We start from the raw sequence: 22,487 nt of genomic DNA on the forward strand, positions 1-22,487 counted from the left end.
TCTGTTATGGCACGCCAACTTGTCCCCCACACCAATCTGGTTGGTTCCCCACGCAAGGCAAGCCAACATTCCCTCTTTTTGGCTAAGTTGGCCGATGAAAGGATTTTTTGGTCCTTCTCTTGAGATGCGTAGGCGTGTCACCACCACCAAGCCACTTGATGGCTTGGATGGAAAGATGGAAAGATTATGTGAGTGTGTTTGCACTTATGAGTTCTAATCAAACGATTAATCGGCTAAGTAATGAATCTCCTCTTGGCTTAGGTTTTTTCACTTTCTCGGGGTCATGGATGATTGAGCTTTGTATGACTATTTTTAGAATTTTGGTGATAAGTGCAATGAATGTAAATGTAAGAAATGAAATGACAGAAATGTAAATGTGATAAAATAGATTAAAGCTAAAGACGTGAATTAAACTTGAATTTAAAGACAACTGAAATTAAATTGCAAGGAAGTAAACTTACACTAGGAAAATGAAGAACTTGGATAATCTAAAGTGCTTGAAAGATAAAATCCTAGACTAGGAATTGAAAGGGGCAAGATAAAAAGATAGGTTTTGTGTGTTGAGTCAGAGGTCCTTTTCTCTTCTTCTGAGCAACTATCTATAGAGCTTTCTTCAGTTCATGGATTTGACCATTAAAAGGCCTCAACTGGCTTTCATTGAAAATCCTTCCAAGATTAATGTCTTTCAAAGCTTTAGGCATTTAATGAGAACTTCCCAACTACCACCAACCCATATGGTTGGTCAATGAAATGGCATTGGAATTGTGAAACTCTTCTCTTGATTTGAGATGCAATAAGTCTTTGGTGACTAATCCTTCCGTCTTTGGACTCTGCTAGTTGCAAGGAGACATCTGTTGAAACTTCCAATCCTAACATCATGGGTTAAGCCTGGACTTGTGGATGTTTGGTATGACATCTGGTGGAATATTGTGACTCCGAGAGCTCTTGCCTTGCCTCAACCTGACTTGGAGTTTGGCGACCTGGACTTTGGTTTCTAACCCGGCTTGGTCTTTAGTTCCCAATCCGACTTGGACTTGGAGTCTCGACTTTAAGTCCAGCACGATAGAGCCATCAGCTACACTTGGTATATAACTGCCATTCCTGGTTATGATTGTAAAGAATATTATGAAGCAATATTTCACATTTGAGATTCAAATTCTGGATGACAAGGATGTCAGGCGACGTTAAGTTTGCCTTGCCAATGTTTATATCTGTTCATCAATTGCCTTGTGGTCATTTTTCTTGTTCTCTTTGTATTAATTCTTTCCCGTTTGGTATTTCAGGGAATGTTCTGGTAAGAAAATGATGGCTGCTTCTTAATTATGCTTCTCAAAGATATATCTATTTCAGTAGCAATTCTAAGCTTTTTGGTTGCCTTTTAAAGGTCCATTTGGTGTAAAATTGGCATATTTCATGATGACTTACTTGCACCGAGTTTCTCCAGCTGCATCTTTGACATTATTAACAATTTGTGATCAGCATTTGCTGGACATGTACCTATTTATGGGGAAAATCATGTACCAAGGGAGGATACTAGGGTTACTTGTTTATTTGTTTATCTGCAACACGCTTGCGGCTGAGGATGGATGATGAGGGCTGCAGTCAAATACAGTTTGATTTTTACCAGGAGGAGATTAAGTTGTACCTTCCTATGCAGGTAATAAGATATATATGTTCTGATTCATACCAGTAATTATGCTTCTGTACCTTTCGTTTTCTGTCCACTCATGCTAATAATGTTTGTGCTGCACAGAGAGCATCAACAAAGGAGAGATCAAACTCATGGGAGCTGGTTTTTTGAGACTCTTAGTATTTTGATTTTCTAGTGCCCCTTTTACTAGAGTACTGAACACGTACTATCAGTTCTAGTTGTGCATGTTTGTCAATCTTTGATCACCCAGACGTTGTAGAGAATTCAGAAATTCCAATTTGTTTCTGTTTCAATTCTAAGAATAGAATAGAAATGCAGCATTTTGTAGTAAAAGTAGAGATATGTGGCAATTGATGATATTTTCATTCAGAATATTCAATGACAAGTCACTGTACATATGCATGTGACAATAATAACCAAGGCAAGGGCATGTGATGTATATATATTATATGAATTATTATGAAATTTTTTTGTAACATTGTGGTACATATATGCGGTTTTCTTAATATTTTTTAAAGTAAGTTAAACTCACTAATGGGGTGTTCATTAAATTGGCCCAAGTTTTTGGTGTGCTCTTAAGTGGTCCTGAGTTTAAGCTCTTGTGATACATGTTTCCCTTATCGTTCATAACTTTGACACCAACTGAAAAAAAACGTAAAATGAAGTTAAACTCAAGTATCCCATGTGAAAAAAATATAAACTTATCCAGAAGAAGTCAACTACTGGGTTTTTTTTTTTTTGGTTCAAAAAGTCAACTACTGTTTTGGCAAATGAAAATCCCAAACTAGTATTTAACCCAAATTTTCTAAATAGGAATAGGATTTTTTTTAATGTTTCTTTACCAATTTAATATTTTATTTCAAAGAAAATGGAAATGAAAACATGAAATGAAACAGGTCTTTTTCTCACCCACTCTCTCTCATTCATCTCTATGTGTCCGTCCGTCTGGGACTGTTTGAGACCTCGAGTCCATCTCTCCTCCAATGGCGTATTCTTCACTGGTGTTGTACTATTTGTCCCAGCGGCGTGTTCCAGGCCGCTCATTTAGACATTTTTTCTTCATACCGACAAGCTTAGCTCTCGTAACCTCTCTCCTCATTCTCTTTTACATTTCCACAACCTCCAATCTCTTCGCTCATCATCACCCCAACTCAAAAACCCCACTTCAAATCAATTCTTCTTCTTCTTCTTCATCTGCCTTTTCTTTCACAATTCTACATCACAAAACTTCCTCCACACCCTTTGCAATTGAAGCTCCTTTGACAGAGGATGGTGGTGGTCAGAGAATTGAGAGTCAACGCTCACTAGGACCTCAACTGGGCTCAGATGGTATGTCAATCTTGAATCTTTGCTTCTGGGACTTGGCTAATTATGCTAATTGTTTTGATATGTTTGATGGGTTATCGTTATATTCATATGCAGACTTCACTTTTGGACAAAACCAAGAAAATTTTCATTTTCTAATTTGGCAATTGGCATTGTAACGGTAATTATAAGCTTGTGATTTGGGCAAAGAAACTTTAATATGAAAAAATTATAGGCTTGAAGAATTTACCAATTGAATATAGAATGAACAGCGCCAAAGAATGATCAGCAGAAAATGACATGCTTTAAGAAAATCCTGGAGTCGATAGTTTTGTCTTTCATCTAACCAGGACACAGGATCATGTACTTGTCCTACTTCTATTGCATAAGGCCTTGTACAGTTACACAACTAAGTACCCTTATCATTGAATTGATACATTGCTTCTTTCCACTAAAATTTTAAATACATGCAGTCTGCTCAGTGGTTACAGCACAATCTACTAATGCATTTCATGGTTCTCGGATTACATATCGTAAGTTGAATCTAATTAGGAGGTTGGAAAGATTTTAGCGGGTCCATGTGAAGATGTCCAATTAAAAGATGTTTTTCCTAGCTATTGATTGTTGGATGTGGGACTTCTCAAAGGTGTTCACCTGAATATGTTAACAAAAACAACTTTTGGCATGGGTGGGTGAGTGGCAGGTTAGAGAAAGTTTCTGTTAACTGTCATGTTTTTAATTTCAGTATCTGGAAACTGTTCGTTTTTATGGTTCAGGAAATCATGTCAATAACAACGAGGTGTTCCATGATAGACATATCTTTCTGGAAGACTATAAAGAAATGAAAAGGAGCTTTAAGATATATGTTTATCCTCACAGGAAAGATGATTCCTTTGCAAATGCACTTTTGCCTGTGGATTCTGAACCTGGGGGTAATTATGCAAGTGAAAGTTACTTCAAGAAGGTCCTTATGAAAAGTCGTTTCATCACAAATGATCCAACCAAGGCAGATCTTTTCTTTCTGCCTTTCTCAATTGCAAGGTTGCGACATGACCCTAGAGTTGGTGTGGGAGGTATCCAAGATTTTATAAGAGATTACATATTCAATGTTAGTCAGAAGTACCAATATTGGAACCGGACAGGTGGAGCAGATCACTTTTATGTTGCTTGTCATTCTATTGGGCGGTCAGCCATGGAAAAAGCAAGTGAAGTGAAATTTAATGCCATTCAAGTTGTGTGCTCTTCAAGCTACTTCCTTCCTGGTTACATACCACACAAGGATGCATGTCTGCCGCAAATATGGCCGAGAAAAGAAGAGCCACATGACCTTCTTTCATCAAATAGGTGGATATACTTTCGTCAATTGCTATTTCTCTTTTGTTAAAGCATGGTCTTATATTTTCCATAGTTAATATTAGATTTTGGAGAAGCAAGCATGAAAAAGGTGATTCTTTTTTCTTCTTTTCTTAATATTGCTTTTTAGTGTTTCATTTTAATATGATCAGTCAAGACCTTCATCAAAAGTGAGTTTTTCCTTGCATCCTTTTGAGCCTCCTTGATATCTACTGATGTGTGGGTAGCAGTTCTCTCAGATTGGTGGGTTGCACTCATCTTGCAGTAATAAATGCAATGTTCTCTTTATAAATTTATTTTGGTAGTTTCTATCAGCTGGGCTGTTTCCTTTTCAAAATATGCTGCTGAATTATAGCTCATTGAAGATAGTTGGTACTTCCCCCAAGGAATATGATAGATAGTTGGTATGAACCACAAGGTTAAATATACGTATGTTCAACTATGTGCACTATTCCGATTGCGCCTGTACCCCTCTTTCATCGTTTCTTCAGCCTTTGGGTTTTGGGCCTGCATGATGATGATGAGGTGATGCAGAGGAAGTCAGAGTATTTTGGTTCAATTATATCATTTATTGTGTCTAAGAAAATAAATTTCTAATAGAGGCCAGGTTTGTAAAACAACAATGTTAATGTTCTCTTCTTTTTCTTGGAAACTGATGTTTACATGTGCTAGGCATTTGAGTATACCTTTGTGGCTTTGCATAATGTTAAATTCCTAGATCATACACTTGTGAACATTTATGGTTCCCCATAGCTGATAGTGAATCATGTTAACCGGGATATAGCAGTGTAAAATTAGGACATAGGAAGAAAAGACTTTGAGCGAACAGAATTGCTGTATCATTGAACTTCTCTGGGTGAAAATTTGAAAGTGTGCTCATCTTTTCCTTTTGCCTCCAAAAGTAAGTGTTTGATAGAATGCAATTTAACATTTAATGAAAAGCGCATTTGTAACTATAAGCATGTTTTGGAAATATGTTGCTTTGATCTCTACATGAACTGGAACTCATTTTTCTCCCTTTGATTGAAAAAAAACAAAAACAAACATGCAGAACAAAACTTGCGTTCTTTGCTGGAGGAATTAACTCCCCAGTACGGGAAAAGCTTCTTCAAGTGTGGAGAAATGACGCCGAGATTTTTGCACACTTTGGTCGGCTTACCACACCTTATGCAGATGAGCTGCTTGGTAGCAAGTTCTGCCTCCATGTTAAAGGCTTTGAAGTGAATACAGCTCGTATTGCAGATTCATTATATTATGGTTGTGTCCCGGTGATAATTGCCAACTACTATGATTTACCATTCGCAGACATACTGAACTGGAAGAGCTTCTCAGTGATTGTTGCCACTCTAGATATCCCTTTGCTTAAGAAAATCCTTAAAGGGATCAGCTCTGAGGAATATACGTGGTTACAAAGCAATGTGTTGAAGGTGCGCAAACATTTCCAATGGCATCTTTCTCCTATTGATTATGATGCTTTTTACACGGTTATGTACGAGCTGTGGCTACGACGAAGTTTTTCGACAGTTACCTCAAGTAATTTTTGAAAATTCTAAATCAACAAATCATTTTACATGATTCTGTCCATTTCAATTGGATTTCTTCATGTATATATTTCTTTTATAGTTATATTCTTTTATAGTAAACGTAGCCTACAAGCTTAAACCTCAAAATCTGGCTCTGTTCTGATTTGTAATTTTCTGAGGCCATTTTTGATTTGTAATTCACTTCCAATAAATAAGAAAAGCTATAGAGAATTTTTTATAATTGCCTCTAGCTTAAAATTTCTTCCTTCCTCTTTTCTATCCTACTTTGAACAGAAGAAAATGACAATCTTCTAAGAAGGAACTTAAAAGGCTCTTGTCAGAAGCTTTCGCTGTCCCGCTTGCCTATGGAACATAAAACGAGGGACTGTGAGCAACTACTTCACAAGAGCTGTTCGATTAATTCAATGGCACACGTTTTATTAACTCAAAGCCTTAACTAGGGCTGAGTACTTCAAACCGTGAACCAAGCAAATCGGTGGAATCCCTGACCTCCGACATTGAATTATAACACCTCACCACTAGAGAGGCAAGTGTTGTGTTATAATGTACATCAGGATTAATTTAGATACATAGAAACACATCAGCAACACCAAGCGCATAAGGTTTATCTCCACTAATAGCCACATAAGGTTTACGGATGGCAAAAATCCCCGATGGATTGGGTCTCCGACCCTAATGGGAGGATATTTCAGGCAAAATCGGGGGCAACTGGATCCCTAAATTTTAAAAGTCCCCTATCGGTGACAGGCCAAGGATGGTATTGTTATCCTCATCTCTGAACCCGGATTTCACCTTAAGTTGACTTGACTTGAAAAATTGCTCTAATTGGCTCCTCCAAAAATTCTAGAAAAATTACACCATATCTTAAAGGTCTTAGCTACGCTTTCCAACTGGCTTTGCACACAAATTCCACCAAAAAGTCCTACGTTTATTGAAACCCAGTTAAGTGCTCCAGAAGTTGAAATGAAGAAAATAAAGCAAAAATCATTTTTTACAACAAATTATCCTAAAAAGAGAGAGCATATAAATGAATATATTTATGAACCTATCCAAGTTCCTCTCAATTCCCTCAAATTTTAACCAAGAGATGCAAAAAATTTAAAAACTTTGTCGTGCTTGTAGTGAATAAGAAGAGCTCAAGCTTGTGTTTTACATTTAGATGGCTTGAGTGAATTGAAATATCCCTCCACGTGAGGGGCAATTGGTCAAAACACCGGAATTTGGACGAATTTGACAAAAAATGAAACATGTCCTTAAATTGCTCAGAATTGAAACTACAAGGATAAATTTAACAAAATTGAAACTATGTGGACCAAAGTGGTAAAACCAACAAACTATAATGACCAAAACTAAATTTTCGCCTTTTTTGAATAGTAAAAAGTCATTGTAGTAAAACCTACAAGCTTAAATTTTCGCCTTTTTTTCATCAAAAAAAATTTTCGCCTTTTTTGAATAGTAAAACCAACAAACTATAATGACCAAAACAATCCGAGTACACTTCACCACAAAAGAAAAGAGAGAAAATTCCACAGCATACAGATTTTACCTTCCCTCCAGATTCAAGGACAAGGTGCCACTGCCATACTCTCTCTATCCTCTTTCCGTTCCTTCCATTTTACCGGAAAAATCCCATCTTTCCTGAGAAATTCCTTCTTTCCAATACACTAAAACCCATATCTTTCATAAAAACTTACTCTAGACACCAGATTTGATCTTCCTCCATCTGCTCTCTGTTTGTTTCCTCAGAAAATATTTTAATGATCGATTTTTTATTTGGATTTTAATCAGTTAATAGTCCCTGCTTCCAAGGTTCGTTGACTTGAATTATCATTATTTTATTTATTTTAATTTTGGATATCTGGTATAATAGCCCAGATCAGTTGATTCGGAATTGGCATTTGTTTGGAATTAAAGAAGGATATGAAAGATTCCCAGCTACCAAAGTGAGCATTACGTGGGCATTTCTTTATTAATTTATCCTCTTAGCTTTCTTGGTTAACTAATTTTGATTTTGTTATTGTCTTTTCTTACATGGAGGTTGATCTTGAGTAGGAATTCTACTTGAAATTGGATTTGGAATGTGATGTTATTGGGGAAGTCGAATTCTGTGCTTGATGAGCCAAGATGGCATTCAAATCTAAGATAAAATGGGTTGCTCTGTTTGTCCTCGTTTTATCTTTTGCATCATTGCTTCGGCACCTCTCCATAGCAAAGTATTCCACTGTCGATTTAGTCCAGTATAGTGCATTGACTGCATTCCATAACGATTTCGATACCCTATCTGGGAGACAGGTGGGATTTGATTAATTTGTGTGCGTGTGTGTGTTTTGAGTGTATGTTTTGGGTTGTTTAATGATGGGTTTGTTTTCTTTGTTACAATCTGGCAGAGTATTCCTAATAAGAAGCTATGGGAACCTGTAAAGCCCTTGCAGTCTTTGCAGCCTTATGCCAACCCCAGGAGCAACTATCCTGGTGATGATTTTGCTCTTATTCTTCCATTTGTGTGTTTCTCGTTTATTTCGTTGCTGGGTTATCATAATCTTGCATGGAATAGTTTAAGAATTTGACAGTTAGGAGATAGGACCTAGATGACTTGTTTTTGCGACCAATTTTGGTATTTAAGCAGGAGGTGTCCATGAGACACTTACAATGGTAAATTGACAAATCGGTTACGTTGCATCCATGACCCACACATTTTGTAGTCACGATGCTTCTGTCACCTGTCCCAGATCTTGAGAACTGCAATAGTTAATCCTTATCAACAAACCGATATCCTTGGTATTCTGACTTTTAATTGAATTCCATATTTCTTTGTTCTTGCTTGTCACTGGAGGGTTTGGTGAGCTTCAACCGTTAATTTTTAAGCTGATTGATTACTTTTATTTTCTTTACAGTTCCAAATGAACAGAGCAATGGCTTCATTTATGCAAAAATATTTGGTGGATTTTCAAAGATAAGATCTACGGTACGATTTGTCAACTATGTGAAAGTCATTCCATGATAGTTTGTATATGGTGTTCATAAATCTTTGTTAATTTTCTAGATCTGTGATCTGGTCACCATATCCAGGCTTCTAAATGCTACTCTTGTCATTCCAGACATTCAAGAAAGTACTCGCTCAAAAGGCATCAGGTTCTTTATTCTAGCTTGCTTAGTGATTTTTTTCAAATGCCAATTTTCTGTAATAGTAGATCATATAGTTCATTCCTTCTTACCATTTTTTTTCTCTAACTTTGTCAGCCATCGTTTCAAGAGTTTTACATATCTCTACGACGAGGAGCAGTTTATGGCATCTCTTAAAAATGACATAATCATTGTGAAGAGCCTGCCAGACAATTTGAAGGCAGCAAGGAAAAGGAATGAATACCCTTCTTTTAGACCCAAGAATTCAGCTTCTCCCAATTTTTATATGAAAGAAGTCCTACCAAAGTTAAAGAAAGCCAAGGTTATTGGCTTGGTTATTGCTGATGGTGGATGTCTGCAGGTAGTCATTGTTCTCCTATTATTAATAATATACTTAGCTATTGAAAAAAAGTCATCTTCTTGAGGAAGCATACATGTTCTATTGACGTTGATAACCACGTATTCTTTTGCGCCCTAGAGCTGTCAACTATGAATATTTTTTGTGAAGAAAAAGAAATTACAAAAAAATCAGTTACTATAACTACACTAGATCTGATGTTGATGTTCCACTACACTACTTTAAGATGAGGTGAGTAACAGAACAGGAAGGCCTTAGGAGTTTTAGTTTATTTATTTTTGAATTGCCTCAGGAGCTTAGTTAGCACTATTTTATTAGACTTTCGATGCCCCTTGGATGATTACACTGTTTATAATCAATAATAACATGATTATTCTCTGTATTACCCTAGGTGCATTTAAAATATGTGTTCTGTAGTATATAAAAAAATTGACATGAAAAGGTGCCATCGTGAGGATCTTAGCTCCATTAGTTGATACATATGGGCATGATCTATCATTTTTACCCTCTGTTGGCCTGATTGAAATTTCTCTTCCGCTTTGCTATTGGTCCAGAGAGACCATTCTTTTCTCTCATGATCATCGATATGGTTGTCAGTAGCCAGTGTCTTTTCCTTTCTTTATTGCTTTAGCGATTTCTGCATTCTCAGCTTGCATGCTTGACAATTGAGTTTTAAGTATTCTTGAAATAATAAAATCCTCTTTTCAGTCAATACTTCCACCAGGCATGGCCGAGCTTCAAAGGCTTAGATGCAGGGTTGCTTTCCATGCACTTCAATTCAGGCCAGAAATTCAAATTCTTGGTCACCGGATGGTGGAGAGGTATGAATCTACCAACCCAATTTTATTTATTTTTTGGCTAAGATTTGAATCGATTGAGCGATATAGTTGTTTAGGGAACTTGATTAGTACAGAGTGCTCTTAGACAATAAAATGAATTTCTTATTTGAAGGTTATGGGTGGGTTGGAATTAGGCATAGTAACGGCTAGACTGGAGGGATAAGGTTATGGGATTAGGGAATTGAACCAGTACATGTTAGGTCTGGCTTTCTGGCAAATAAGATATAAATATGCGCGAAATATGAAAATTGAAAGTATAATCCTTGGTGGTTATGCCTGGGTTTTCTAGACAGGCGAAGTGAACGCATCATCGTCTTAAAGATCTTCAAAGGCCGCCTGAAATTTTCTATAATAATTTTGTTAAAATCCTTTTGTTTTATATAAAATATTCAGACTTTCTACGATAATCCTTCAAAGTTTTGGCAGAAGTGTTGTAGGCTCCTGGCACTCGTGGTTCCAAATTAGTATAGTATTTCCTTTTGGGACTAAAAGACTTCAGAAAAGGAATATGTTTAAGTGAACAAGAGTGGCAGATGCTGGAAAATGTAGAAATAATCATAAAATAAAGGAGAAAGTTAGACGAACAAGTTCAAAACTACTTGAATCGCTCTAGGAGCTAGAATCACTCTTATTTGTGAAACAAGGCCTTGTAGCCTCTCTAGATTTGTGAATTAGTCACAAGAAGTAGATTTTTCGGTAAATACTATTCAACAAACCACAGACTTACATGCTTTATATGGATGTGTAACCATGACTTTATTCTGCCACACATTACTTGAAGTCATAAGTTTTATTTGAACCTCTTATTTTAGTCTCCCAATGACTTCTAGGATTCACAAGCATGAACATAATTAAATTTCCTGGTACACAAGACTCTTAGACTTAATTTAAAAATCTGGACCTCTAGACTTCTTGTGACTCTTCAACATTATGTTTTTACTGAAAAAAAATCAGCAAAATTATTATGTGCCATACTAGGGCCTGCTGCAACTTGATCCCACCAATTTACAGTACTGGGCTGAGGAATAAGTTTCTTCTTTGTTTGCTTATACACTTTCAAAGGGGTTCCCCCTGGCTCAACAAAATTTGGATCTGGCGAGTCAAGACTTTGGTGTTCCTCATAGAAATCCGAATTAAGCTGTTGCTTCTCTGATTATGCGTTCCAAGTACAAGCTTAAGGTGGTCGCTGTCTCCATTTGACTAAGAACTCTTTCTATCCTCCATTCCTGGTAGAAACGATCTGATCATGGGAGATGTTCTCTACATCATCATGATCTCTAGATGCTTTCGAATATTGTATAGTTGCCTCATCATACGATGTCCTTCGGGTCAGACATCGTGAAAATGGGAGCTAGAAAATTGAGTATAAGTTGAATTCGTTTGATGGTATGAATTCAGTTGGAACACTATCCTGAGAGTATGTTCAAGACACTTCGAACAAGGCATACAGATCCTTATAAACTCAAGAATGACTACTGCTAACACATATTTTGGAGCTACCATAAGATATGAGACTTAGGCCCATTTTCAATATTGAAGATATAACGAAATTTTCTAGAAAGCATGTATGCTCTCTGGAGATTAGTTCTCATGGTCAAACCTCATATAGAGCATATAAGTCTGCCTTCCTTGTTCTAAACTAGTACATATATTCCTAACTTCTACTCTAGTGATTCTTATGTTTTGGTTATTTCTAAACTTTCTACCATCTGCCACTCATACTTTTCACCTGAACGAATTCATCTAATCCTTCCCTTGCTCTTCTACATCAAAACTACCAAAGACCACACACAAGGTTCTAATAACGCAGCTTGACCAATAACGATATTTGCATGGCATAATTTTACAGCTCATCTCCTGAACTTTCTAGTAATTATTACATACTGACTCCAAAAACAAGCAAAAAGCATTGGTAAAACTAAATATCTGGTAGTGTGGTTATATCCTTCGGGTAGTACTTAGACTAGAATTGCTCTAAGAACTATTTGCCTTCAGTTGATCAATTTTGGTTTTATACTTTATTTCCATAGGTTACGTGCATGGGGCCAACCTTTTCTAGCATTTCATCCTGGTTTATTGAGAGAAACCTTGGCATATCATGGTTGTGCTGAACTTTTTCAGGTACGATGTTTAAGCCTGTCTATCTTTTATATTTGTGGGAAAATAAAAAAATTGTTGATCCACATGCTAATAGCTTAATATTTCGGGAATACTGGTAACTAAACTTTATCATGGTATCAGAGCAGGAGTTCAAATCCCTGCAATTGTGACCTTTTCCACATGTTGGCCTTTAGTGATTGAAAGAGGCCCACATGTGAGGGGGTGTTCCAACTTAAACATAATTATTGCCCCACGTCCTACCAGCTTAAGCTGTCGGGTATAAAACTTTCCATATTTCTGCCTCTGAAGTCGAAGTTAGTGGTAAACAAATTGTTGTATTTTGTTCCATGGTTAGATTTAATTCCAATATGAATTCTGTTTCAGAGCCCTCTACCCCTTCCTGCGGGTAAAAGTGGATCCACCTTAAAATAATTCCGAAATCTAGACAGCTTATTCATTCACTTTCATGGTTATCAAAGTTATCATGTTAACTTGGTAAATTTGTGTAGGATGTTCACACTGAACTCATACAATATCGAAGGGCACAAATGATTAAACGGGGCATTGTTCATGAGGAACTAAGCATAGACTCACACTTGCGTAGAGAAAATGGTTCATGCCCTCTGATGCCTGAAGAGGTAAGCTCAGTTCCAACTTTCATATCCAGTGTATGTTTATGTAAGCACTGTAGTGTACTGGTGTTTCCTTCCCCTGGTTTTTTCTGATTTTTAAAATTTTTTTAACAGTGCCATAGGAATTCTTACATATTAGTAGTGAACTTCTTTGCTGATTGTGATTTTAAGTTTCTAGGCACCTAATTCGGAATTGATTTCAGGAGTTCAGCAAAAACAGAACCTCAAGCATTCTTTCATCAATTCCACCCTTAATTTTAAATACTAATATCTGGAGTGAATTTGTATTTCCAAAAAGTTCTGCGTTATATGTTTGATAAGTAGAGAATCCAGGCCAAAAAACAAAAATAGAGGATGGAATGACTTTAGCACTAGTTAATCGAACCCTATCTTATTATAAAATAAAAAAAACTGATTTTAATATTTTTACTTGAAAATTTTTATTTTCGAAGGGGAAAATGATGGAATAGACAATGAATAAGAATTAGAAATGATCCTTTTTAAAGATATCCACTTAAAATGTGGATTTTGGTCACTGTGATTCCGAAATTACCTAGTTGGCTGGCCCTAATTGGGTCATTACCTTCACAGAATGAATTTGTTTTTTTTTAAAAAAAGAAAAAAAGATGTGGGGAAGAAATACAACTAGAGTTTGGGTTTGCTAATGAAATGCACTGTCTTCTTTCTACATTGTAAATAGTACTGAAAACAAACAAGGGTGTTCATAAATAACGCGGCCGACTTGAAAACAACCTTGTATATTCTCCTTTGTATAATTGTGAAAGCAACCTCAAGCCTATATCTCTTGCCTTGATTAATAGAGAAGCCCAACTCCATGCGTCTGTGAGCAAGCTCGTTACAAGGAAGCATAGAATAAATTTGATATATATATAGATATAGATATATTTAAATATTACAATTTTGTATACGCGCTATATAATGTGATCTTTTATTTGCTAAAGGTGCATCAATGAATCATCTTATAACTTATAAAGTGCAATGTGAGGACTTATTAATTGATAAATCAGCCTATGTAGTTAACTTGACTAAATCTACATTTGATGTCACTTATGTGTAAAGAATAAAGAATGATTCTTTTAGGTGTATGAGGAGGTATTTACTTATTACTATTAGGAACTGAACAAAATAGGGAAAGAAAGAAAAGCTCCCTCTGAAATATGTATGAACCAAGTTTGAAGGTAAAGTTTCTGCTGGTGCATTAGCTCATTTATTCTTATTGGAACTTTCACAGGTTGGAATTCTTCTTCGTGCAATGGGGTATCCTCCTAAAACAATTGTATATTTGGCTGGTTCTGAAACATTTGGGGGTCAACGTGTTCTGGTCCCTTTGCGTGCTATGTTTCCCAACTTAGTGGATCGCACTTCTTTGTGCAGCAATAAAGAATTGTTGGATATACTTGGACCTGAAACGCCTCTTCCTCTAAATCCTTTTCAACCTCCTCCAGCAAAAAGTGAGGCACAACTTAAAGAAGAATGGAAGAAGGCTGGTCCTAGGCCTCGGCCTCTTCCTCCACCTCCTGGTAGACCTATCTATCAACATGAAAAAGAAGGCTGGTATGGTTGGATTACTGAGACTGCCACCGAACCAGACCTTTCAGCTGTGGATCTAAGGATGCAAGCACATAGACTAATTTGGGATGCTCTTGACTATATTGTCTCCGTGGAAGCAGACACATTCTTTCCTGGCTTTAATAACGATGGCAGTGGATGGCCGGATTTTTCAAGCTTGGTTATGGGACACCGTTTGTATGAGACTGCTTCTTCTAGAACATATCGACCAGACAGGTATGATTAGATGGACTTGAAAGTAATTTCATGAAGTTTGAATGACCCATTAAAATTGATTTAGTCAATGTTTCAAATGGCATATGAATGATTTTGGGTTAATTTAGCTTAATTTATTCTACAATGCCCCAAGTTCATTTGAATCCTAAAAGGCCACTGGTGGGTGGGTTTGGGTTGGTGGAGAAGGGAAAGAATGGTTTAATGGTGATTGGTTAATAGTATACTTCTATTCGTACATTTCAAGAATTTACTTCTTTATTTAGTTTTTTGATAGGTAATTGTGAGGATTTATTGAAAGTTGTTGGTTTGCATACATGATTTTGGACCTCTTCTTTGTATTTTTTTGTTTTTTGTAAAAGGATAATAAGGTGAACACAAAATGTTTTTTCCTTTGCAATATCATGTACTACATGGGGCATATCTGCATGCTCAATTGTGTGTATATTCACGCACACACAGATGGACATATATTTGTCGGGGTGTGGGTCTGGGAAATACATGCGACCTCATTAAAGCAATATATTGAAATATACGTGTTCGCTTCCGCTTTGAAGTGCTATATTAACTTTCTACTTTCTTGAATAGTTAGCTGATTCTCTTTAATAAAATAATAGTTTTCAGAGAGCCTGTGCTGATGTTTAACCATTTCCATAAGATTATTGGTTGCAAAAGGTTAAAAATTGTCTGCATTTTACTTCTAGGAAGAGCTCTTGTTTAACAAATAATTCTTGTTTGTACGTAATAGAAAAAACAAGAATTTTATTATTCGACTTTGTGTGATAAATATTCTTATTTGACTTTGTATGTGCTCTTTTCGAACAGGAAAGTTGTAGCAGAACTTTTCAACATGACCAGGGACAATGTATACCATCCCAAGCATAATTGGACACTCTCGGTGCAGGAACATCTTAAGAAAAGCTTAGGTGAGGAAGGCCTAATAAGGCAATCCCTTTTGTCGAAGCCAGGCGTATTCATTTCACACCCACTTCCCGAATGCTCTTGTAGAATATCTTCTGCCGAGGTTCCAGTTCAGGTAAAAGGTAATGACGGACGAAGTGTGCATGGAGGCGAAGAAGAGTGCCCCAAGTGGATGCAGCATGGTCAGGAAGTTCCTTTAGAATCGGCTGGGGAAGAGGATAAAGTGGAGGACAATGAATTGTCAGAGTACGGAAGTACTCTGGTTGAGCAACCAGAATCAAATGACAGTGACAGAACTAATACTAGTCTAGTCTTTGATCAGGATGATGAAATGGACCCGAATGACTAAAATTGGATTTCCATATGATACAAGTTCTTTTTACTGTAAGGCGGCATCAGTTTCCATAATTTTCTTCTGAAATGGAAAAGTTTTGGAGGTAGAGTAATACTAAGGTTTGATTCCCGGTTCCAACTTTGCCATTTGGAGAGGTATAGTGATGCAGAATGCATATTATTAGTTTTCCTAATTCTACTTGGATTAGTTTTCCTATTATTAGTTCCTAATTCTACTTGGATTAGTTTTCCTATTATTAGTTTTCCTAATTCTTAAAGATTCCTTCATAGGAAAGGATTTCTTGTTAGTTAATTTGCTTTCCTATTTCTTAAAGTTTACTTTTCCTTTTCCTAGACTAAAAAGGGTTTTGTCTCTATAAATAGAGTTGTTTGTAATCTTATAAGGAGACTTGATTAATGATAAATTTCCTTACTTTAAACTCTCTGATTTCTTCCCTTTCCCTTCGTCTCTTCGATCTCTAATTCTTCTCCTCGATCCCTTATTTCTTCTCTGTTCTAATACTCAAGTATTTACTCTAAATCTACGGGCTGTTCTACATCATATAGGTATTCAAACATATTCTTTGGGTCGATTCTTGGGTTTACTATAACAACAGGAGTTATTGGTGTAGCTTACTGCGAAATGAGGATCGGGTAAGATCAATGAACTTGGGGTAAGCTGATCAGAGTTTGTACACCTTTTTAGCCATATTGAAGCTTTTCAACCATAGGACTACATGTTAGATAAGCCACCTGTGTAATATTTTTTATTTTTTATATTTTTTATAGAGAACAAATGACAAGTACACTGAATGATTTACTGCGGATCTTTTGTTAAATTTTTGTTGGAAATTGATTCTTTTGTTGGTTTCATTTCCTGTCAAAATGAGCTTTGCTTTGACAGCAAGTCACAATGGTTTGTTTATACGCGGTTGAAGTTGGATGCCGCATTTCGGCGGAATCTTGGTTGTTTCTCCTTTTTCACGGGCATGAATTACTTTGAAGCTTTATGTTGTTTTGTAGTGAATAGTGATGCAGCATCTCCATAGTGAAGTGATCAAGCTTTGGAAATTTACGGATGAGCTTCTATGTTGATATTTGGTACTTGCAAAATTATTTACCCAAGAAAGAAATTATTTACCCAAGAAAGAATATTGACAGCTCAAAATTTCGGGCACATCTTCAACTAGAGCTAGTTATCTCTAACAGCACAAAGTTGAAGCACTTCCATGTAAAAAGGTAAAAATACAAATCGGAGCAACCGCATGATTCCTTAGAAGAAACACAATTAAATCCAACTTTAATTTCATATAGAAAGCTCCAAGAGAGTCCTAAATAATTGTTTACAAACAAACCAAAACTCGCAGTAACTTAAACCAAGTACATGTCATCACATTGTTAATTGTTACTCATGCAAACTTGCTTGCTACAGCTTACCATTATTTGCAGTACCCTAACAAACACTCACCAGAATGGGAGGTTGTTGTAATCTTAGTTTCATACAAAACATTAGCTTCCACATGTAAATAAAACATAACTGATTAGTTTTATTCATTACTATTAACACCCTGTATTCACACAACATATAAATAAAACATAGATTGCAAAGTATGGACCATGGAGAGCTGAAATGCACTACCACAGAGGTTTTATGCTGCATCAGTGGCTGCCAGTGCCGCATCTGTTTGCCTCTCAGCAAGAGTGAGACTTTCACCTTCAGCTTCTTTTATCTGCCTCATGATGTCTAACTTTGTTTCAGATTAGTTTTATTCATTACTTTTAACACCCTTTATTCACACAACATATAAATACAACATAGATTGCAAAGTATGGACCGTGGAGAGCTGAAATGCACTACCACAGAGGTTTTATGCTGCATCAGTGGCCGCCAGTGCCGCATCTGTGGGCTTCTCAGCAAGAGTGAGACTTTCACCTTCAGCTTCTTTTATCTGCCTCGTGATGTCTAACTTTGTTTCATGAAGGGCTTCTATTTTGCCATTAATCTTCTCTAGCTTCTGTTTCAACTTTCCAACATCCTTGGACTTGTCCTTCTTATCAACTTTTCTTTTCTTCTCGCCCTTCTCCTTTTCATCTTTGTCTTTCTTCTCTTTACCCTCCTTTACTTCATCTTTCTGGCTCTGTTCCTCCATTTCACCCTCTGATTCCTTGACATGTTCCTCTATTTCAATCTCCCTAGAAGTAACTTCAACCTTGGTCTTTTCCTCATCCTCTACATTATTGTGTTTCTCCTTACTCTCCTTCTTGTCTATTTTCTCTTCTTTTTTCTTGTCCTTCTTCTTCTTGTTGCCATCATCATCACCCTTGTGTTTCTTCTTTTTATCATCTTTGTCTTTCTTCTTCTTCCCTTCTTTTTTGCTGTCATTGTCTTTTTCCTCATCCTTTTTCTTCCCCTTCTCATCATCATCACCCTTGTGTTTCTTTTTTTTCTCCTCCTCATCTTTCTGCTTCTTCCCTTTTTGTTTGTTGTCATCGTCTTTTTCCTCATCCTTTTTCTTCTCCTTCTCATCATCATCACCCTTGTGTTTCTTCTTTTTGTCCTCCACATCTTTCTTCTTCTTCCCTTCTTTTTTAATGTCATCGACCTTTTCCTCATCATTTTTCTTCTCTGTTTCATCATCATCATTCTCATGTCCCTTCCCTTCCTTCTCTTTCTTCTTCTTCTTATTCCCTTCATTTTCCTCATCCACATTATCCGCATCCTCCTCTTTTTTATCTGTGTCCTTCCTTTTCTCTTCATCTTCTTTCACCTTGACCTTATCCTTCTTTTCCTTCTTCAACTCTTTTTCATCCATATCTTTCTCTTTGTGTTTATAATCATCCTTGCCTTCAATCTCTTCTTCCCCTTTGTCTAAATCTTTACCCTTTTCCTTCTTCTCTTTTTTATTTTTCTTCTTTTTATCTCTTTCTTCCCCCTCTCTATCATCTTCTTTATCTTCTAAGCCTATAATATCTTTGTTCTTCTCCTTTTTCTTCTTCTTCTCTTCCTTATCCTTCTTTTTATCCCCGTTGCTCTCTTTCTCTTCCTTGTCCTTCTCTTTGCCACTGTTGTTTTCTTTCTTCTTTTCCTTCTTGGTTATGTCTTTCTCCTTCTTCTTTGATTTCTCCTCATCTTTATCAATATGTTTCTCCTCATCCTTTTTATGTTTTGGCTTCTCTTTTACCACTGACTTGGTCTTTAATTCAAGTTCCACCTCAGCCTTCTCCTTCTTTAAGTCACCTGGTTGTGCATCCTTGGTCTTGATCGCTACATGGGATTCTTCCTTTTCAACCCTTTCTTCCCCTCTATGTTCAATTTTGTCTTCCATCTCCAGATTATATCCTAAAATTGTAAACGTTAAACTGTTTCCTCTGGACCTGAGATTACCCGAAACAAATGTAAATGTAAGACGAGTAATCTGAGAACAAATGCAGTAGAATATGAAAATCCTAATACTTGGTGAATTATAAAATCGCATAATTAACAAGAACAAGAAAAGCCATTGTGTTTGCCTAAATAAGAATAAATTGTTTACGTCTAACTATTAGAGCTCGGTAGTCAGCACATCACAGCCAATGCTTAAACAATTGGAAGATTACAGATATTTCATCTACATGTTTTACAATAAAAATGCAAGCTAATGAAACTTATATTCCTTTCTTCAATCCTCATGAAAAATCGACCCAAAGAGTCTTCCAAAGAGCTTAGATGTCGGAAAAAGTTATGCATATCTTTTGTGGCAAGCAAAAACGAGACAAAGAGGCTATACACATGTACTAATTAAAATAAATATTTAAGCTTCAAAATATGCAGTTTTGACTGATCACTGCTAGAAAGTTATATCAAATGTCTTGTCTTTTTAGTATATAGTTCCTAGAATATTACTATAGACTGACTATCAATTTTGGTGTGCAAAACTGACAACTTGAAAAGGTATGGAGGATGGATCTCAAGCAATGAAAAATTTCAAAGATGTGAAATTCGGTAGGACTGCAAGATTGGATTATAGACCATACATTCTGCTTTGTTGCACACACTAGTTCCTGAAAGCAAAAGTAAGGCTCTCCCCAGATAAAAGGGGATTCTTTCATCTACTATGATATGATTGGTTCTGAGGAGAAACTATCACTCTATCCAAGTTTGCTACAAACAGGAATTTTGAGGCTTGTCTAGTCTACAAAATATCTTAGCAAAAGCATTAGAATCCCGTGGAAAGCCGTATTCGATGACAGTCGTATGTATGGCTTGGAGAGATTAATTTCAGTTGATTTTGTTATAGCCTATATTCTTTAAACATTAGGGGGTTTCTTCCAAATTGACTTTTATTTTTGATTTTCAACACAAAACACATTTTGACCCCCTGAAACTTGAATGAAGGAACTCTTTTTGGTCCTTCACTGGTATATATATATTTTTTTTTCTAAACAACGGTTTGAGTACAGAATACGTAAAGTATTTTATAACTTTTTCTCTACATTCCCACTACACAAAGTAAGTAAATAGGTTGATAAAATCAAACTAAACTGATAAAAGAAAGAAGAAGAACAAAGAAGCCATTTACAGATTCAAGAGAGAGAGAGAGTGCACTTGAATAGTAAGGGATTAAGGATCTGTACTTGCTCAACCATCTAATTGTGTGCTTAAATTGTGAAACCAGTAAGTAAACAAACCAAGATGAATACAAAAATATAGGCAAAGCTTCTGCCTCACATCAAGTAAAAGCAACAACAACAAAACTTCAATTCTCATTCACAATTCCAAAGTCAAAGTAGCAGCAGCTAGACCTAGAGTGATTTGCAAGAAAAATTGGCAATAACTCCAATTCTGTGCGTACCTTAATTTGTGTTTCCTCAAAGGAAAAGAAGAACCCAATACAGATTGCTGTGTTGTGTTTGTAAGTAACAGTGAGCGAGAGAGAGAGAGAGAGAGAGAGAGTGGTTTTGCAGGTTAGCTGAATGTGAAAAGTGGTGTGTATATATAGCCTATTACGAATGAAGGCTGTTTGGGCATTGATTACTTCACTGGTAGCCACCTGTCAGTTTATTCGTCAACACGGCAAGGACCGAAATTTTACGCGGATGGACCTTAACCTTTGCGTACGTATCCATGGTTTATGGTTGTGTCTTTAACTCCCTCCCTTCCTACGTCGGTTCTTTCTTCTCCAACACTTGTGACAGCTGTGACTTCACAAATATAACACTTCTGACGCGGATTATTGGAAGTTTCATTTCATTATTTACTGTAGTGCCCTTGAAATTAGGTGATTCATTTTACTCTCCTGCCTGACCAACCATTTTATCATCTACTCTCAACTTCATCCAAAAATCTATTAATTTTGATGATGTGACGTGAATATTTTGATAAATTTACACACTTGAGCCAATTACTTGTCAAATTCAGCGACTTATCTGGCAAATTGGAGCCCACATGTTGAATGTGGGTTTTGCTCGCGTAATTTTGCCCCAAATTGGGGAGATGATGATGAAATTGGTCCTACTTGTGAGTAGTTATAGTGTAGTATGGGAATACGGTCACGTTGTATAACTTGTGTTGTGCTTTTTCACCGTGACATTCAGAATTAACCACACCACAATATAAACCACACTTGGATAGAATAATATAAACAAAAAATAAAAATAGTGCACAAGAGATTGACAAGGTTCAGCAAAATCATGCCTACATCCCCTAATAGAGTACTTCACTATGAGAATACTAACAGTATAAGATACACTTGAGTTAAATCAACATAACCCAAACCCGAAACCTTTGTACACCCACTCACAATGTTTACCAAGAACTCTATCTCTCTCACCCACATATTTCTCCGTACTCTCTAACTTTCTCATGGAATGCAACCAACACAAAACAAGCTACACTTCTATTTATATACAAGTCTTGAGTGGGCACCAAGCTAGGGAGAAGCGTTTTCAACAAGCTTCCTTCAATATGAAGACTTTACCTCCTGACAACTCTTACCAAAGCCATCATTGCATGAAACTACCACTTGATGCACCGCCTATTAGCTGCACCAAAAGTCAAGGATTGTTGCACCATCTTTACCTTGTAGCTTATCCGACACTTTTAACTTCTGGGTCTAATATTCCTTAAAAGAGGGAAATATCAAGGGAGTTTTGGTTTAAACTCAATAAGAAGTTTATTATTATGGTAGATAATAACCCAATTTCACCTAATCTAGCTAAGGTCAATGACTAAAATATAGGGAGCTGATTTTCCCACTCCCCTTTTCTCCACTTGCACTCCCTTCTGCTTTTTAATGATTTTTCATCAATTTTTTCTTTCCTATTCTACCCTTACCCTACTTTATTTCTTTTTACTTCACTTTTATATCATTTCTTTTCCTTTATACTTAATTTTTCAACTTGCAAAATTATATTTTTCCTTTCATCAAGTAAGAAATAATTAACACTGTATAGTTGTCTAGGCAAAATTATATAGTCCACCTGTTACAAAAACACATGCCCACAAATAAACCTTGCAACCATAGGGATTTTTTTTTTTTTTTTTTT

The 22,487-nt window shown here is 36.4% G+C and overlaps 3 protein-coding genes and 1 long non-coding RNA gene across 6 annotated transcripts; 3 read left to right on the forward strand and 1 right to left on the reverse strand.

Moving 5' to 3' along the window:
• Nucleotides 1-750: 750 nt before the first annotated feature.
• LOC148292756 (uncharacterized) lies at nucleotides 751-2,129 on the forward strand. The gene is made up of 3 exons (XR_015825618.1): nucleotides 751-1,084; nucleotides 1,284-1,657; nucleotides 1,754-2,129. It is a non-coding gene; the product is annotated as an uncharacterized LOC148292756 (long non-coding RNA).
• Nucleotides 2,130-2,521: 392 nt separating this feature from the next.
• On the forward strand, nucleotides 2,522-6,073 carry LOC110772742 (putative glycosyltransferase At5g03795). Its single transcript, XM_021977204.2, has 3 exons — nucleotides 2,522-2,980; nucleotides 3,733-4,300; nucleotides 5,361-6,073. The coding sequence occupies exons 1-3, from the start codon at nucleotides 2,635-2,637 to the stop codon at nucleotides 5,851-5,853; spliced, it is 1,407 nt and encodes a 468-aa protein (XP_021832896.2). The 5' UTR covers nucleotides 2,522-2,634; the 3' UTR covers nucleotides 5,854-6,073.
• Nucleotides 6,074-7,330: 1,257 nt separating this feature from the next.
• On the forward strand, nucleotides 7,331-16,835 carry EDA30 (O-fucosyltransferase family protein). Of its 3 annotated transcripts, XR_015825698.1 has the most exons (12): nucleotides 7,331-7,796; nucleotides 7,891-8,145; nucleotides 8,241-8,325; nucleotides 8,748-8,818; nucleotides 8,897-8,985; nucleotides 9,094-9,337; nucleotides 10,043-10,155; nucleotides 12,204-12,294; nucleotides 12,783-12,911; nucleotides 14,158-14,711; nucleotides 15,534-16,118; nucleotides 16,530-16,835. XR_015825698.1 is itself a non-coding variant. In XM_021945539.2 (11 exons), the coding sequence occupies exons 2-11, from the start codon at nucleotides 7,978-7,980 to the stop codon at nucleotides 15,976-15,978; spliced, it is 1,989 nt and encodes a 662-aa protein (XP_021801231.1). In that variant the 5' UTR covers nucleotides 7,331-7,796; nucleotides 7,891-7,977; the 3' UTR covers nucleotides 15,979-16,835. The 3 variants fall into 3 exon arrangements, 2 of the variants coding, with proteins under 2 accessions (XP_021801231.1, XP_021801232.1); XM_021945539.2 differs by having other exon boundaries at nucleotides 15,534-16,835; XM_021945540.2 differs by having other exon boundaries at nucleotides 7,906-8,145; nucleotides 15,534-16,835.
• A 650-nt stretch (nucleotides 16,836-17,485) lies between these two features.
• Nucleotides 17,486-20,954, reverse strand: LOC110772741 (uncharacterized). Its single transcript, XM_021977202.2, has 2 exons — nucleotides 20,795-20,954; nucleotides 17,486-19,337 (listed from the first exon to the last, which is right to left on the reverse strand). Exon 2 carries the CDS (start codon nucleotides 19,286-19,288, stop codon nucleotides 17,831-17,833), a length of 1,458 nt encoding a protein of 485 aa, XP_021832894.2. The 5' UTR covers nucleotides 19,289-19,337; nucleotides 20,795-20,954; the 3' UTR covers nucleotides 17,486-17,830.
• Between the last annotated feature and the right edge of the window lie 1,533 nt (nucleotides 20,955-22,487).

Source organism: Prunus avium, chromosome 7 (assembly GCF_965620075.1).
Source record: "Prunus avium chromosome 7, drPruAviu1.hap1.1, whole genome shotgun sequence".
Classification (NCBI taxonomy): Eukaryota; Viridiplantae; Streptophyta; class Magnoliopsida; order Rosales; family Rosaceae; genus Prunus; species Prunus avium.

Excerpts from the sequence above, each read along its gene's own strand:
- LOC110772742 (XM_021977204.2), top strand. The coding sequence starts at position 2,635 with ATGGCGTATTCTTCACTGGTGTTGTACTATTTGTCCCAGCGGCGTGTT. Across the intron at positions 2,981-3,732 it reads ACCTCAACTGGGCTCAGATG|GAAATCATGTCAATAACAAC; the intron begins GTATGTCAATCT and ends TTTATGGTTCAG. Across the intron at positions 4,301-5,360 it reads GACCTTCTTTCATCAAATAG|AACAAAACTTGCGTTCTTTG; the intron begins GTGGATATACTT and ends ACAAACATGCAG.
- EDA30 (XM_021945539.2), top strand. The coding sequence starts at position 7,978 with ATGGCATTCAAATCTAAGATAAAATGGGTTGCTCTGTTTGTCCTCGTT. Across the intron at positions 8,146-8,240 it reads ATACCCTATCTGGGAGACAG|AGTATTCCTAATAAGAAGCT; the intron begins GTGGGATTTGAT and ends ACAATCTGGCAG. Across the intron at positions 12,912-14,157 it reads GCCCTCTGATGCCTGAAGAG|GTTGGAATTCTTCTTCGTGC; the intron begins GTAAGCTCAGTT and ends GAACTTTCACAG.
- LOC110772741 (XM_021977202.2), bottom strand. The coding sequence starts at position 19,288 with ATGGAAGACAAAATTGAACATAGAGGGGAAGAAAGGGTTGAAAAGGAA.